At 38.3% G+C, this 13,901-nt stretch overlaps 1 protein-coding gene across 6 annotated transcripts in view; it reads left to right on the forward strand.

Annotated features, from left to right (window-relative positions):
- Nucleotides 1-13,901, forward strand: part of LOC127440490 (matrix metalloproteinase-15-like) — a 56,628-nt gene that overhangs the window by 7,178 nt on the left and 35,549 nt on the right. For 3 of the 6 annotated variants that reach the window (XM_051697124.1, XM_051697117.1, XM_051697148.1), the window contains 2 exons: nt 4,640-4,727; nt 13,548-13,696. In XM_051697124.1, coding sequence (XP_051553084.1) covers nt 4,640-4,727; nt 13,548-13,696 — 237 coding nt within the window. The remainder of the gene's footprint in view (nt 1-4,639; nt 4,728-13,547; nt 13,697-13,901) is intronic. The other 3 variants (XM_051697111.1, XM_051697133.1, XM_051697140.1) reach the window with 1 other exon arrangement.

The following is a 13,901-nucleotide window of genomic DNA, read 5'->3' on the forward strand; positions in this document are numbered from 1 at the left end:
CTTTTCAGATAACTTAATCTATTCACTTGACAGTTGAAGTCCTAGATATGTCCCTGTTGATAAAGGCAAAACATAAGGGATGATTAAGAAGATAGGTTTGGTAGTGTTGAGATGGTGGCTTGCTCTTGTGCATGTGATTGGTGAATGCAACAGCTGTTTTCTAAATAGGCCACAGACAGAAACAGTTAAGTAATGGTCAGGCCTGCAGGGATTCCAGGCAGCTGAGGAGCAACAATTAGACTTGTGTTCAACTGACTGTATCCAGAGGTACAGGGAAAGATAGTGAGACAGGAAGAACTGAAAATGAGGATGTGGAGGGGGGTTATGAGGACTGTAGTACACAGGGAGCCGACTGTATCACTTCCTGAAACCTTATCGCTAGCCGGCGTTTAACCCCTTAAGCACCGGCTTCTCTAATGTTCTTCATCCGTTCTTCTGTTGCCTATGAAACATACGGCACGTTGCATCCTTGTTATATCTCATGGTATGCTGTCCTGTTGAAATGACCAGCAATTTCCAAACTGGTCCAGGCTGGTCTGGTTAGTGCTGGATTGATGCGATGAGCATTGCTGGTCTTTTCAAGAGTGTTTGTGTGTGGTCTGGGCTATTACTGTGGGGGATAATGAGACGTGATTGGACAAGGAAATGGCATTAACTTTTAATTGTGTCCATGTCTCGGTAGATGACTTTGACTTCTGACTGGTAGGTCAATTTCCCCTCTTATTAAGAACCAGGGACACATTCACCAGGTCAATTATTGCAAGGCCATGAGGGCAATGTGGCAGAGTCATTAGCCCTGTTCCAAACCCAGCCTACAACTGCCTACATCTTTACTGAAATGGAACCTGTAAAGTGACTGATTTGAAACACTACATTGGCCTTTGATGCCTTAAAGTAATAGTTCACCCAAAAATTAAAATTCTCTCATTTACTCACCCTTATGCCATCCCAGATGTGAATGACTTTCTTTCATCTGCTGAAGACAAACAGAGATTTTTGGAAGAATTTCTCAGCTCTTTAGGTCCATACAATACATGTGAATGGGTGCCAGAATCAAGCTTCAAAATCACACAAGTCAGCATAAAAGTAACCCATAAGACTCCAGTGGTTAAATGAATATCTTCAGAAGCGATAAATATAGGTGTGGGTGAGAAACAGATCACTTCCACATGCTGCTGCTTGTGTTTTTTGTGATTCAAATTATTCATTCATATCACCCCCTACTGGGCAGGGAGAAGAATTTCAAGCAAAGAAAGGACTTAAATATTGATCACTTTCTCACCCACACCTATCATATCACTTATGAAAATATGGATTAAAACACTGGAAACATATGGATTACTTTTATGCTGCCTGTATGTGCTTTTTGGAGCGTCAAAAGTTTGGTTACTGTTGCTTTCTCAGACAAGATTTACAGAACATCCCATAGGAATGAATGGAAGGTTTAATTGAATAGCAGAGTTTTCAGTAGAAAGTGCATGGATATTATTCTTAAAGTCACCATGAAACGGAAGTTGCGACCGACTTCTGTATTGCGCCGCATTTCTGAGTGAAACGGCTTATCGAACAAGAAAAAATCTGGGGTGGGGACTTGATTTTATCCATCAGTTGTTGATTGGATTGTGAAAAGTGGGCGTTGCATAGCGGAATGGAGGCAGATCTGAATAGAGTTAGTAAAAGATAACAATATTTGAACGTTTTGAATCACAAAACACTAAATAAAGGGGGAAAAACACTTATTTGTGCTGTACATCCCAAGATACTTGCATTAAAAAATATGAATAAACTCCAGAGGCATCAGAAGCATTGTATTCATTAGTGATCACCTTCAGGTGTGAAATGTCTCGAACTCATCTGTGAATTCACTATTATTCCTCCTCACTCTAAATATCAATTCAAGTCAGCTGGCCCGTAACCAAGAAAGTTTGGGTTAAGAAACGATAGTTTTGGAAGAAAACAGCCAAAAATACACCTTATCTTCTCTGCATTAGCTGCTTTGATGGCAGGGTTAAAACTGACTACCACTTCAGCAGAGTAAAGTCAGTCATTTCACCGGAAGAGCAAGACATGATATTTTGATTAAAGATTACGAGGTCAAATTAAAAAAAAAAAAATACAAAATATGCATGGATGAATTGTTCATAATAAGACCAGTGAACGTGCATTAATAAAATAAATAGGGTCAATTTTGATTTCATGACGACTTTAAGCAGGCTGGAATAAAGAATTACATTTGTAGAAAAGTGTGGCATTTTTATTTTAACCTTTACAATGAATTAACAGCAATTTATTAAAATTAATTTAACTTGGAGCAAATGTAAGTGTCCTTACGGATGTTACACATGTTCGTTTGAGACTGACACATACAGTTGTGCTCAAATGTTTGCATACTCTGGTTTGCAATTGTGAAATTTTGGCATTGATTTTGAAAATATGACTGATCATGCAAAAAAACTGTCTTTTATTTAAGGATAGTGATCATATGAAGCCATTTATCATCACATAGTTGTTTGGCTCCTTTTTAAATCATAATGATAACAGAAATCACCCAAATGGCCCTGATCAAAAGTTTACATACCCTTGAATGTTTGGCCTTGTTACAGACACACAAGGTGACACATGCAGGTTTAAATGGCAATTAAAGGTTAATTTCCCACATCTGTGGCTTTTTAAATTGCAATTAGTGTCTGTGTATAAATAGTCAATGAGTTTGTTAGCTCTCACATGGATGCACTGAGCAGGTTAGATACTGAACCATGGGGAGCAGAAAAGAACTGTCAAAAGACCTGCGTAACAAGGTAATGGAACTTTATAAAGATGGAAAAGGATATAAAAAGATATCCAAAGCCTTGAAAATACCAGTCAGTACTGTTCATTCACTTATTAAGAAGTGGAAAATTCGGGGATTTCTTGATACCAAGCCAAGGTCAGGTAGACCAAGAAAGATTTCAGCCACAACTGCCAGAAGAATTGTTCAGGATACAAGGAAAAACCCACAGGTAACCTCAGGAGAAATACAGGCTGCTCTGGAAAAAGACGGTGTGGTTGTTTCAAGGAGCACAATACGATGATACTTGAACAAAAATGAGCTGCATGGTCGAGTTGCCAGAAAGAAGCCTTTACTGTGCCAATGCCACAAAAAATCCCGGTTACAATATGCCCGACAATACCTTGACACGCCTCACAGCTTCTGGCACACTGTAATTTGGAGTGACGAGACCAAAATAAAGCTTTATGGTCACAACCATAAGCGCTATGTTTGGAGAGGGGTCAACAAGGCCTATAGTGAAAAGAATACCACCCCACTGTGAAGCATGGTGGTGGCTCACTGATGTTTTGGGGGTGTGTGAGCTCTAAAGGCATGGGGAATCTTGTGAAAATTGATGACAAGATGAATGCAGCATGTTATCAGAAAATACTGGCAGACAATTTGCATTCTTCTGCACGAAAGTTCCGCATGGGATGCTCTTGGACTTTCCAGCACGACAATGACCCTAAGCACAAGGCCAAGTTGACCCTCCTGTGGTTACAGCAGAAAAAGGTGAAGGTTCTGGAGTGGCCATCACAGTCTCCTGACCTTAATATCATCGAGCCACTCTGGGGAGATCTCAAACGTGCGGTTCATGGAAGACGACCAAAGTCTTTGCATGACCTGGAGGCATTTTGCCAAGACGAATGGGCAGCTATACCACCTGCAAGAATTTGGGGCCTCATAGACAACTATTACAAAAGACTGCACGCTGTCATTGATGCTAAAGGGGGCAATACACAGTATTAAGAACTAAGGGTATGCAGACTTTTGAACGGGGGTCATTTCATTTTTTTCTTTGTTGCCATGTTTTGTTTTATGATTGTACAATTCTGTTATAACCTACAGTTGAATATGAATCCCAAAAGAAATAAAAGAAATGTGTTTTGCCTGCTCACTCATGTTTTCTTTAAAAATGGTACATATATTACCAATTCTCCAAGGGTGTGCAAACTTTTGAGCACAACTGTATAGTTTAATTCACAGCAGGCACTTCTTAAGATTTATTTAAAGATTTGAAAAAGGTGAACTAATATCCTCTCTAGGTTCTTTGTGTCACTATTATCAGTGCCCCAGCAACAACATTTTGCTGTATTTTTGGATAATTTGTGCACAATTCTTTTTTAAAACCATCTAAGCACGCAGGACGTCGATGCGTAATTATTCAGTAAATCTAAAAACATTTTCTAATAGGTCAGTTAGGTGTGACGGCAGTGTGCAAATGCAGTAGAGAGCCCATCGCTGCGATTTCTACAGACATTGCTTTTCCAGTGCGAATTGACAATAAACATAGACTGCAGTAGCAATTTATTACAGACATATGTACTGAAAACTAATCCTGTCCAAATAGGCCTTTAGTGTTAGTTGATTTAATTTATTTTACTTAAATAATCTTTTTTGCTGATACTTCCACCTGCTATTGAGAACTCTTCATTTGATGGTCCATTTAATTTAGTTTGCCACTGCTTTTGTCATTGATGAAGGTTATTGATTTTAAACAGATGGAAAATGAAATTGACCACTGATTGATGCACTTGGTCCTTTGACCTTTTTTGAGTCTCATTTCACAATTGCCTGCCTTTATAGCCTACATGTATGTTTGATTTTCAGTACACTGGAGTGAGAAACTCAGTCCCTTAGGCCCAGTAGAGCACATTAGAGCAAGCGAAGAAAGAAGGCCACATGGAGTTAAAATGAGGTTTGTCATTGCACCTGTGGTATCAGAGCCAGGATCCTGTCTGTTACACCAAAACCAAGTCTGCTTTTAACTTATTTAATTCCTTCTCTCCTCTGTCATGTTCTGTTTTCCTGTCTTCCTCTTAGTTTTTTTCACTTGATCTGGTTCGCTCGCTCTCCCTTCCCCTCACGCTTACTGACCAAAAAGATGGCATGCACCCAAGGCTCTGAAATAATAGCGCTCTAGTCGTTAGAGTTGGCTGACATTGTTCTAGACACACACACACACACACACACACGTTTTACAGCACGCTGTGAATCACGGGTTCTTGGAGGACATGCTGTTGGCAGCCACTCTCAAGGTCCCATTGAGGTAGCTGTTGGCACGGTGGTTGATTGGAGAGAAAGATATGTCTCCTTGCCTAGCTCTTTGCAAAAACTTGTTCTGTATGCATGACATAGGATGTTGTGATTGTGGAATGGACGCTGAAACACTTAATGCTTTAAAAGCAGACCTTTGTTTTTTCCAGCACAGGAGAGGTTGGCATTCATGCCAACACCCTTCAATAAATATCTAGCAGAATGATTTCTGGAGTCATTAAGATTCATAATCAGAATAGATTTTCATTTGCCAGGTCAGATTGATCCTGCTAGGAATTTGACTTGGCAGTTGCTAGCACAGGACAGACATGAAATAAGAAAAACAGGAAGTATAAGAAATAAGGTGATAACTGTTTGAAAACTTAAAGCTGATGCGTTTCTTATTATAAGTAAGCCATTGGAATGTTGATTTCACCTAAAGGTATAATATTGTGGCTTTTTGGCGCTATCGAAACATTCCTCTGATTGTTTGTAAAGCCTTTCTAATTCGACACAGCAACATCGAGCGCGTTTACAATGTAAAATTGTTCATGTAAACGTGATCGTTGTCTTGAGCAATGGTGTGAGTTTGGGGCAGGACTGTAAGTTTGTAAAACCTATAGATGACGTTTTCTGGAATCTGTTTGAAAATGGAAATTATTTTTGCATTTCCTTTTGTTGATGCTAGTGCCGCAGAAATTGCACACTTCATCTTTAAAATCAAGTAAATATATACAGAGATTGATTGAAAAGGAAATAAAAATATAAAGCAAGAAAGTTGTTTCTTTTATGAGCCAGCAAGCAGAACACTAGGGTAATGTTTTTCTCATTTTGCGGGTGTACACACCCTCACACCTCTCAGCCTGTTTAAAGCCCCAGGGCTCTGAGTGACTGAAAGGAACACAGTCTTATCTGTGGAGTAAGGTGTGTCCTGCACTGAACAGCCCTTTAGCACTTCCCTCTCTCACAGTCTCGTGGCAGATACAAAGAAGATTGTACTCCGGGAGAGTAAATGAGACATATACATTTTTGAAGGTATAAATATTGTCTGTATTTCTCAATTAATTAAAGGTCATAAAACCTGTCTGAATTATATTTATAAAACTAGATCTTTTTTTATATTTTCTGACGAAAATTTGAGCAGTGCTTGCCCATGCAAAATTTGCCACCGTGATGCTAAGGTGATGAAGGTGGTTGCCAGGGCATTGCTATGCGGTTTCCAGGGCTTTATTAGGTGGTTTCTTACAGGCCTAAGTCTAAAGGTGGGGTCACGCTACACTTGCGCTTCATTCACTACCATTAAAAATGCATCCGATTGTGGGAGACCAGAAACACAAGCTCATGCGGAAAAAAGTTGCATTCGGCTGATCGATGATAGTTCCAAGTTTGGCGAAACATCACGCACTGACCTCTTGGATCAATGCAAAGAATGCATATTTGAATACAAAGAATACAAATAATTCTTAACAAAGGAAACATAGTGTGTTTTTGTCGAACACACACAAAACACTGTACTAATAAAAGCCAGGTGGACACAAATTTAAACATTTCACCATTTTTTTGCTATATTTCTTTGTTCTAGTATTTCAATTGTTCATACTACATGATTTCTATAGAGCTAGAACTAGAGGTAGAATGATATAAATACTGGTTAGGTAGAAAACCTGGAAATATGGCTAATTAGAAGTACTTTGATAAATAGAAACTGATGAAACTTGTATAATGTCTGAATGACAACCCATAATTTGGTCTTTCATAGCTCAGAAGACTCGAAGACATTTTCAGTCATATTTAAAGGAATAGTTCACCCAAAAATGAAATTTTTCTCATCATTTACTCACCCTCATTCCATCCCAGATGTGTATGACTTTCTTTCTTCTGCAGAACACAAACAAAGATTTTTAAAATAATATTTCAGCTCTGTTGGTCCTCACAAAGTAAGTGAATGGTGACCAGAACTTTAAAGGCAGCATAAAAGTAATCCATAAAACTCCAGTGCTTTAATCCATGTCTTCTGAAGCAAAATGGGTGTGGGTGAGAAACAGATCAAAATGTAAGTCTTATTTATTTTTTTTATTTTTTTATACTGTAAATCTCCACTTTCACATTCAGCCACCTACCGGGCAGGGCTGGTCGAAGGCGGAGATTAATAGTAAAAAATTACTTAAATATTGAACTGTTTCTCACCCACACCTATCAAATTGTTACTGAATATATGGATTTGTACTGGAGTTGTATTGATTTACTTTTATGCTGCCTTTATTTCATTTCTAGACCTTCTGAGTTCTGGTCACCATTCACTTGCATTGTATGGACCTACAGAGCTGAGATATTCTTCTACAAATCGTCATTTGTGTTTAGCAGAAGAAAGAAAGCCATACACATCTGGCATGGAATGAGGGTGAGTAAATGATGAGAGAATTTTCATTTTTGCGTGAACTATCCCTTTAAATAAGTATCAACTTTGTAATTGTTTCTCCTTTTTGGAGAAATAAAAGTAGACAACAATTAAGACATTTGTGGACATACAGTTAAAGTATAGAGCTAAATAATATGGGTAACATTGCTTAGATAATTTGGTCTTGGAAGAATTTGATGAGAAATGTTTGAGTTTAAAAAATATCTAACTTTGGTATCTAGGCAGATTTGAGCACTGTCTGTGACATTGTTGAGATCTCTTCTGAAACTCTAGATGGACACATGTGATTACAAGGGCTTGTTTCTCAGAAGAAGTCTCCAGTTGTTCTCCATTTAATCTCATGGCTGTCTAGGAGAAACACTTCATCTCATTCTCATTTGTGATTTTTCTTTCCTACGGGACAGTCTGTCTGGTGTGGGACATCCTATTACTGTTGCCGCAGGGCAGTCTCTACAATGGGGAGTCTAATTGCTTAATCTGTGCTAATGACCTAATTAAGCATAATAAGCAGTGGGAGTTGCCATCTACACTGCACATCAGAGCATTGAGTTGAACCCTCACCCCTTTACCCCCTTTAATCGAACCACACGACCCTCTGGCCTTTTGAAATCCCCCACCACATCCGACAAGTGAGTCAGATATCGCTCGAGTTTTGGCCCCATGCGTGTCTCTGCCCTGAGGAAAATTTCTCCAGCAATGAGGAAAGAGTTTCTGCTCTCGGCTTCTAAGGGCTAATAAACTGCCCGCCTCAGCTGGCGCTGTCACCCCTCAATCTGTGCTCGCATCCGCCTCAAATGTTCTCTCACAGTCTGGGCCAGTATTAGGTGTCGCCTATAACAGGTGTGACGCTCTTTCAGTCTGTGACAATATCTTCTTTCTCTGTCATTCTCAGTGCTGTGAAAGACTGATGTTCCATTCAATTGTCGTGGTCTTAAAGGGGTCATTTCATACATTTATTACAGTTTTTTTGTGTGTGCCAAAAACAGTCATAATTTATTACCCTTTCACAGACCATAAGAATTATTACATATATATTACATTTATATTTTTCATAAGCCATTTTATTTGCTGCTGTGCCTTTAAAGAATCCTATGTAAGCAACCTATGAGAAACAGTGCTTTGCTGCACTCACTCGCTGAGAACAGGTTTGTTATCTAGTCCAATATAGTTTATGCTGCCCCATCCTTCATTAATGACCTCTTTTCAAAATTCGGTATTATATATGGACATATTCACAAAATAATCCATGGCAAAATATGTAACAAACTATTTAGATCAGATTGAAATGATCCAGGACCTTGTTAAAAACAAATTCCAGCCACTTTTCCTAACACATTTGGACAGGGCTGGTCAGTGTGATAAAAAGAATATATGTGACAATTTTAACCCATTCGCTCATGTACAATAAGTGTCGTTTCTGCCTATGAGGAGCATTAGTTAGCTTTAGTTTGCTGTGGATGCGTTGTCATGGTCGTGGTAATGTTCCTTCTATGCAAAAAGAGAGTGGCACTAACTGATGCGATCAGTAGAAGTGGAAGATATTCTGTTTGCTCACAAATACTGAGCATCTAGTTCAGGGGTCGGGAACCTTTTTTCACTAAGGAGCCAGTTTTTTAAATTTTTGGTTGATGCATTTTTTCGAAAGAGCCATACCACAAATGAATAATTTACTATTTTAAAAAACAACGTTTTTCGATAAAATAAATTTTTTATATTGCCCATAGACTACTCAAAAACACAAAAACAAACAAATATGCTAAATTAATAAATAACATGTTGCAATATGGAATTGAGTACATGTGTTTGTGCGGGTCTCCATAAAATTACTTTTAAAATTACATAAAAATGTTACTTCCCTTTTGGGCTGGGCGATATGTAATTTTTTTTTTTTTTTTTTTTTACGATAATCGCCTTTAAAATATCGCGATATCCGATTATATGGTCAACCCCCCTGCCAAGGGTCAGTGAATATTTTCTTTAAAAATGACGTACATTTATTGAAACACGAAAAACTTAAAAGACATTTCTAAATTCAAATTGCACTTTAAACGAAACAACAAAAGCAATTAAAATGACGAAGTGATTAAAAAATCTTATATTTAACCACCTCCCCAAATCCAAACAGTTACCTTCTCCGACGGCCCCATTTGCTTCACGCAAGCCAGGTGAAAAATTACTGATAGCCTACAGATTAAGAACTAAAGACAATTATAAATGTAAAGATAATTATAATAATCATCATAATAAATAAAACTAATAAATTCCCTTGTGTTCGCAAAATAATGCTGCCAAATATGTGTTCTTGTCGAATGTGTTTGTGTTGCGTTTTGGTAATACAGTTAATGCTGCCTAAAGAAAATAAAATAGAACTCAATTTTAGGTTCAAGGTGAACGTGTCATGTAATATTTTATGATTTAATCACTTTCGTCTTTGTTTCTTTAATACAAACATACCTGTATATATTACTGAACCTGCAGAGTTGCGTTTACAATGTGTAAGAGCAAACTGCTCTGTGGAAATAAAGCAAACTAAACTCACAGCACCTCATGAGATGATCAGAGATCATTTGCAGCATTCTCATAGATGACATTATTCTTGCAAACAGTTTTCAGTCGAATGAAACAGAGAAAAAGGAGTGATAACTCTTTATGAGACAGGCTCATGCAGCACGCCTCGAACAAACAGCGAATCAGACACAAGCATTGACGGTTTTTCTTTTGTCTGTTCTTAAAAATATAATAAAGTGTGTTTCTTCAAGTGTGTGTCTTTTTGACTAACAGCATTTCTCGTCATGTGTCACTCCGAGACGTTTTGCAGGTCACCCACCTGTTGCGGGTAGATGAGCAAAATTAGTCGCGTATAAAATACCTGCATTTGAACGAGGAGCTCGCAGACTGGATTGAGCCTCGTTGCATTTGTAGTGTGGCAGGTGCAATTTCACACCCTGGGCACACGTAAAAAATAGCGAACGTTCATAAAATCGCTCGTAGAAAATGCTCTTTACAGCTAAGATCAATAGTTATTGGGAAATGAGGCCCAGAACTCTATGCATGTGCGTGTCTTGTAGAAGCGCTTTCATTGCACTCATGAATAGCAGAGCTCACTGTGCACACATATCAAATCAGATGCGAATCAGCGGCTTTCATCTGTTCTTCAAAATATAATCACATTTCGTCAAACACGCGTCTTTGTGTCTAATTTCTTGTAATACGTCACTCTGAGAAGTCTTACAGGTCGCCTTCCGCAGTGGCTGGTACATCAACAAAATACTCCGCATGAAAAATCTGCTTTTGGCGGGTGTTTATTTCAAACCTTGTTCACCAGGAGTAGGCTGTACGACAAATTCAGGAGAAAGGAAATCAAAACCATTGACAGCTTTGCAATCGCACCCAAACTTTCTGCAGGAAAATTATCTCTAGAAAGTTTTAAACGATCATGTGTTGGTGAATGGTGAGACACCCGGCGACCCCTGATCTAGTTGGTCGATTTTCATAGGGCGAACTTTTAATGTTCGCTTTTTATTTGCATTAAAAACTTTTAATGTTTTAAAAAAAAAAATCTTGTTACACTCTAATCTCTGTCTTAGCTAGTACTTTTCTTATACAATTGAAACCTTGTAATGCAGCACTTATGTATCTGTCTCCTTAAGATGCATCGCTTATGTTGTATCCTCATTTTGTAAGTTGCTTTGGATAAAAGCGTCTGCTAAATGAATAAATGTAAATGTAAATAAATGTAAACTTAAACAGTGATGCTTTTACTCAGAAACACTGGATTCAATTTCTGAGATTGGAAAAAAATAACACTATAGTGGGATGCGTTGCTGCAATAAGCTATTTAGATTAGTGGTCTGTTGAAATGAGTTTTTCATCAAAATATATATGGTAATTGACCCATTGCTAAGCCCCACCTTAAAAGCATTTCCTGCATATACATATGCATATACAGTATCTTCTCCCTCGTAACGAATATTATCCATAACAAACAAATCAAACATTAAACACGATCCAGAGGTCACTAGAGGGTGAAATACAACTGTCGAATCCGCAGGTCAGAGATGGTGAAACGGGTGTTTTCTCCTGTCAGTCACTGATGCTCTATGAGAGGTTGGGCATACTAAGATGGCCGCTCGAACACTTCCGGTGGCTTCACCTCCTGCTGGCAGTTTAACGTTGCATCAGCGATCCAGTTCTATTTATATATCAGTGGTTGTTTGTCTTTTTACAATGAGAGCCTACGGGAGTAATGTGTGTTTGAATCATTTTAAGCAGGATTTTATCGAAATGATCCAAAAAAATTGTTTAATTTTGAAATAGTGGCACGAGGTACCTAGAGAGGATACATGCAGTGTTTTTTCTTTCTTTTAAAAAGAATCTTTAAATAAATATTGAGAAGAGCATGCTATGGATTAAAGTGTCTTTCCTCATTCCCGAGTGAACAATGTATAACATCAGCGAAGACATCTACATTTCCTTCAAGGTAAATTAAAGCTAACAACTTAACATTAGTTAAGTTGTTCATTTATTTGATTCAGGTCTTAGTAAAGGTGATAGTAAATAAAGAGTTCACGGCATCTAAATGAGTGTGTTATGAGACGTTATAAGCAGTTCTTTTCACTTATACTAATGTTATGAGGTTTGTAATCACTATCAAGTGACACGTTTCTCTTTTTAAGTGATTTATAATCGTTTGATTCACAGTATGCACAGTTTTCAATCAAATTAGTGTGTAATTTAACAATTTATTTTACAAAAAAGATAAATATGCTTTACAATGCCACTCTTCAGTCCAGCCCACGTAATAATATTATCCATTCTGTTTCCAAAAACCCGTGCCGTTCACTGCAATCTCCCATTCATTCCTATGGGGAGATCTGTAGAGCTTGTCAGAGCGAGCAACCGTAACCAAGGGGGCGGAGCTTAGCAAAGGGTAAATGTATAAATCATGCCCCTTGCCCGAAACTGCATACTGTCACAGTATGTACTGTATTTGATGAAGGACATACTTATCTGCCAGCAAACAGTGCATTCTTTTAGGTATGCATGCAAGTAGTATGAATAGATTTCGGACATACTTCATCCGGGGACATGGGCATTGTCTTGTGACCCGCATATATGACACAAGAACAACAACCGCGAAAACTATCTGCTCTGGTTCTGCAAAACAAGCACCATTTAAGCACAATGAACAATTATCTTGGTATATGGAGCACGTTTTGAAAGTGACTTCGCCTTAGCTCCCGAGGGATTATGGGATTGTTAAGTGTCCAGTTGATCCACACTTCAGAGACTCACCGGAAATAGTATGTCATCTGGGTACTTCTCGCTTACTGCTTCATAAAAACTGTAGATTCGGAAATACTACTCCATTGGCATACTGTTTTTGGCTTACTCTATAGTAGGGAAGTATGGATATTCGGATGTAGCGATGGTATCAAAATTGTAGTAGTAGCTATGTCAGGAAGTGCCTGGACTCCAAGTAAATAAAATCAAACCAACCGAAGTGGCTGAATCCAGACAAAAGACAGAGACTAACAAGACAAGAGTGTCAGGGCTCTGCCACAAAAGTCAGGAAGACAAAACTAATGGCAGAACCCTGACACGCAAAACTGTAGTAGTAAATAATACGCAGCGCTGTAGGTGCTACACCCAGTTAGAAATGGCACAAAGTTTGGTGAACTTTCTCACATTTTACTCCTATTTTAGTATTTCTGGTGTTTAGCAATAATACTATGGGAATAATACTATCCAGCCTCTATAACTGCAAAATGACAAAGGAGAGCAAGTTTTTGAACACTGAATAGGTGCCGTTGACATGTAAGTTGGGTGTCTGATGATGCTGTCTGATGATGCTCTAAACAAGGTGTTTTTGCAGTGTAGTTTCAATTAATAGTCTTCCAAGTCTAGGGAGGAAGTTTTGAGCCCTGAAAGATACAGTATGTATTCATAGTTCAATGAACTATGTATTTCAATGTATGATGTATTTCAAACGATCAATGACAATTTGATTTCTCAAATGTTATTTTTTTGTTTTAATTCATTCTATCCCTGTTTCTCTCATAGTCATGGCTGCGAATGTATGGCTACCTCCCGCAGGCCAGCAGGCAGATGTCCACCATGCGCTCGGCTCAAATCCTGTCGAATGCCATCAGTGACATGCAGCGCTTTTATGGCCTGGAAATCACTGGAGAGTTGGACCCAATCACCATTGAGTAAGAGACTCACCCCATATCACATGATTTAATGTATCAGCTGCACTGTTAGAGTTCCCTACCGCAGATATTACTAATTCGCAGCTGATGCTGAGCTCATCTTAATCAGACCATTTATTTTTCATGAAGCACTTAAGTCCCATTAAATCTGTAAATGAACACGGCAAAACAGAAGTCACCTTAAAGGAATTTTATGGGTCATTAT

The sequence above is a fragment of the Myxocyprinus asiaticus genome, chromosome 1 (genome assembly GCF_019703515.2).
Source record: "Myxocyprinus asiaticus isolate MX2 ecotype Aquarium Trade chromosome 1, UBuf_Myxa_2, whole genome shotgun sequence".
In the NCBI taxonomy this organism is placed as follows: Eukaryota; Metazoa; Chordata; class Actinopteri; order Cypriniformes; family Catostomidae; genus Myxocyprinus; species Myxocyprinus asiaticus.